The sequence below is a fragment of the Pteropus vampyrus genome, unplaced genomic scaffold (genome assembly GCF_000151845.1).
Source record: "Pteropus vampyrus isolate Shadow unplaced genomic scaffold, Pvam_2.0 Scaffold563, whole genome shotgun sequence".
Classification (NCBI taxonomy): domain Eukaryota; kingdom Metazoa; phylum Chordata; class Mammalia; order Chiroptera; family Pteropodidae; genus Pteropus; species Pteropus vampyrus.
In genome coordinates, this window is record NW_011889344.1 from 429,809 (window position 1) to 431,249 (window position 1,441).

The 1,441-nt window shown below is 61.6% G+C and overlaps 1 protein-coding gene across 1 annotated transcript in view; it reads left to right on the forward strand.

Moving 5' to 3' along the window:
• Window positions 1-1,441, forward strand: part of TUBGCP6 (tubulin gamma complex associated protein 6) — a 20,245-nt gene that overhangs the window by 9,522 nt on the left and 9,282 nt on the right. Inside the window, exon 3 of the mRNA XM_023525434.1 lies at window positions 447-685. Coding sequence (XP_023381202.1) covers window positions 447-685 — 239 coding nt within the window. The remainder of the gene's footprint in view (window positions 1-446; window positions 686-1,441) is intronic.

Below are 1,441 nucleotides of genomic sequence, written 5' to 3' on the forward strand. Positions count from 1 at the left end.
GACACTGCTTTCACTGTGTCCGCTACGTTTTGGTTGTCAGCCTCTCTGGTTGTAAACCATATTGTGGGAACATGCTGTGGCAGGTATTGTGTTCACTGTTTGCTATTTCCTCCGGGGACATCCCAGGTGTCAGGCTATCAGATCCAGTGGCACTTTGTTAAAGCCTCTGTGTCTAGGAGGGTTGTTCCGTGCGCACCTCTGGCCTCCTTGTGTCGTGTGGAAGGCACCCTGTTGTCCTGCGCTCTTTCCCACAGATGGCTCGCCCGCCACTTTAAACGTGTGCTCAGTGTGGTCAGTGAAAAGTTACACCTCGTTTCTGTATGTTTTTATTACTACGGTGGGACAGCGGAGTATGCTTTGCGGCCATCTCCTTTTTGTTGTTGGGACTTCCTGTCTGTGTCTTGGGTCGGGACTCTGTCTTAGGGGCCCCGGGCGGTGACGTGGTTGGGCGCATGCAGCAGGCGGGGCTCTGGAGGCCTGGCCTCAGCGACCTCTTCCCTGCCCTGTGCAGCTGACTCAGGCCTTCGTGGTGAAGCAGGGCGTCCACGTGTCAGGGACGTCCCCCGACAGCATCAGCAGCCTCCTCTCGGAGGTGGCCGAGTGCGGGACCCACTACGCACGCCTGAGCCACTTCTCCCTGCAGCCCGTGCTGGACTCCTCGTGCAGCGAAGGCCTCGTGTTCCAGGTAGGCCCGGCCTCCTCAGGGGTCCCTCCGCAGGACCCCTGCAGACCTCGCTTTCCTTGTAACCTGTAAAGCCCGGAGGTCATCCTTTGAGGACGGCATGTTTTACTTCATTGTCACTGGAAATCTGGGCAGACACGTTTGGGCTGTGGGACAGTGGGAGGCGGGGGTGGCGACATTTGTGGGGCCCGGGAGAAGGGCCAGGCGGTGTGGAGTGGGCCCACGCAGTTGTTCCCCACCGGGTCCCCAGCAAGCTGCATGGCGACCGACAGGGTGGACCTCCCTTACTTGGCGCGTCGGAGCCGGGGAGCCCAGTCTTCCTCGCAAGCCTTACAGCTGGCCCTGCACAGTCCCCTGGGACAGCGGGGCCACGCAGGCTGAGCGGGGGTCTTTGGGAGCACCAGCTGGTCGACGCCAGGAGGCGGGGCGCGCGGGTTCCTTCACACTGTGGCACTCAGCTCGGTGGTTGGGGCGACACGATGAGGTTCCAGTTTTAGATGGTGTAGGCGGGGTCCATGGCAAATGGGTCGGAGTGGGCCGGGCAGGCAGAGGGGAGCTGACGAGGGCGGGACTGTCCGTGGGTCACGCAGCAGGTCAGCTGTCTCCTTGCTAGTGGTTTGGAGCATTTCCTGCCCACCAGCCGTGAGCTGAGCTGGGGCCACCCAGGACACATGTCACTGAGGCCCCAGTGCCCTGAGCAGCCAGAGACTCCATCGGAGTTGGCATCTGCACAGTGCCTGGCCACCCCTTCTAGACCCC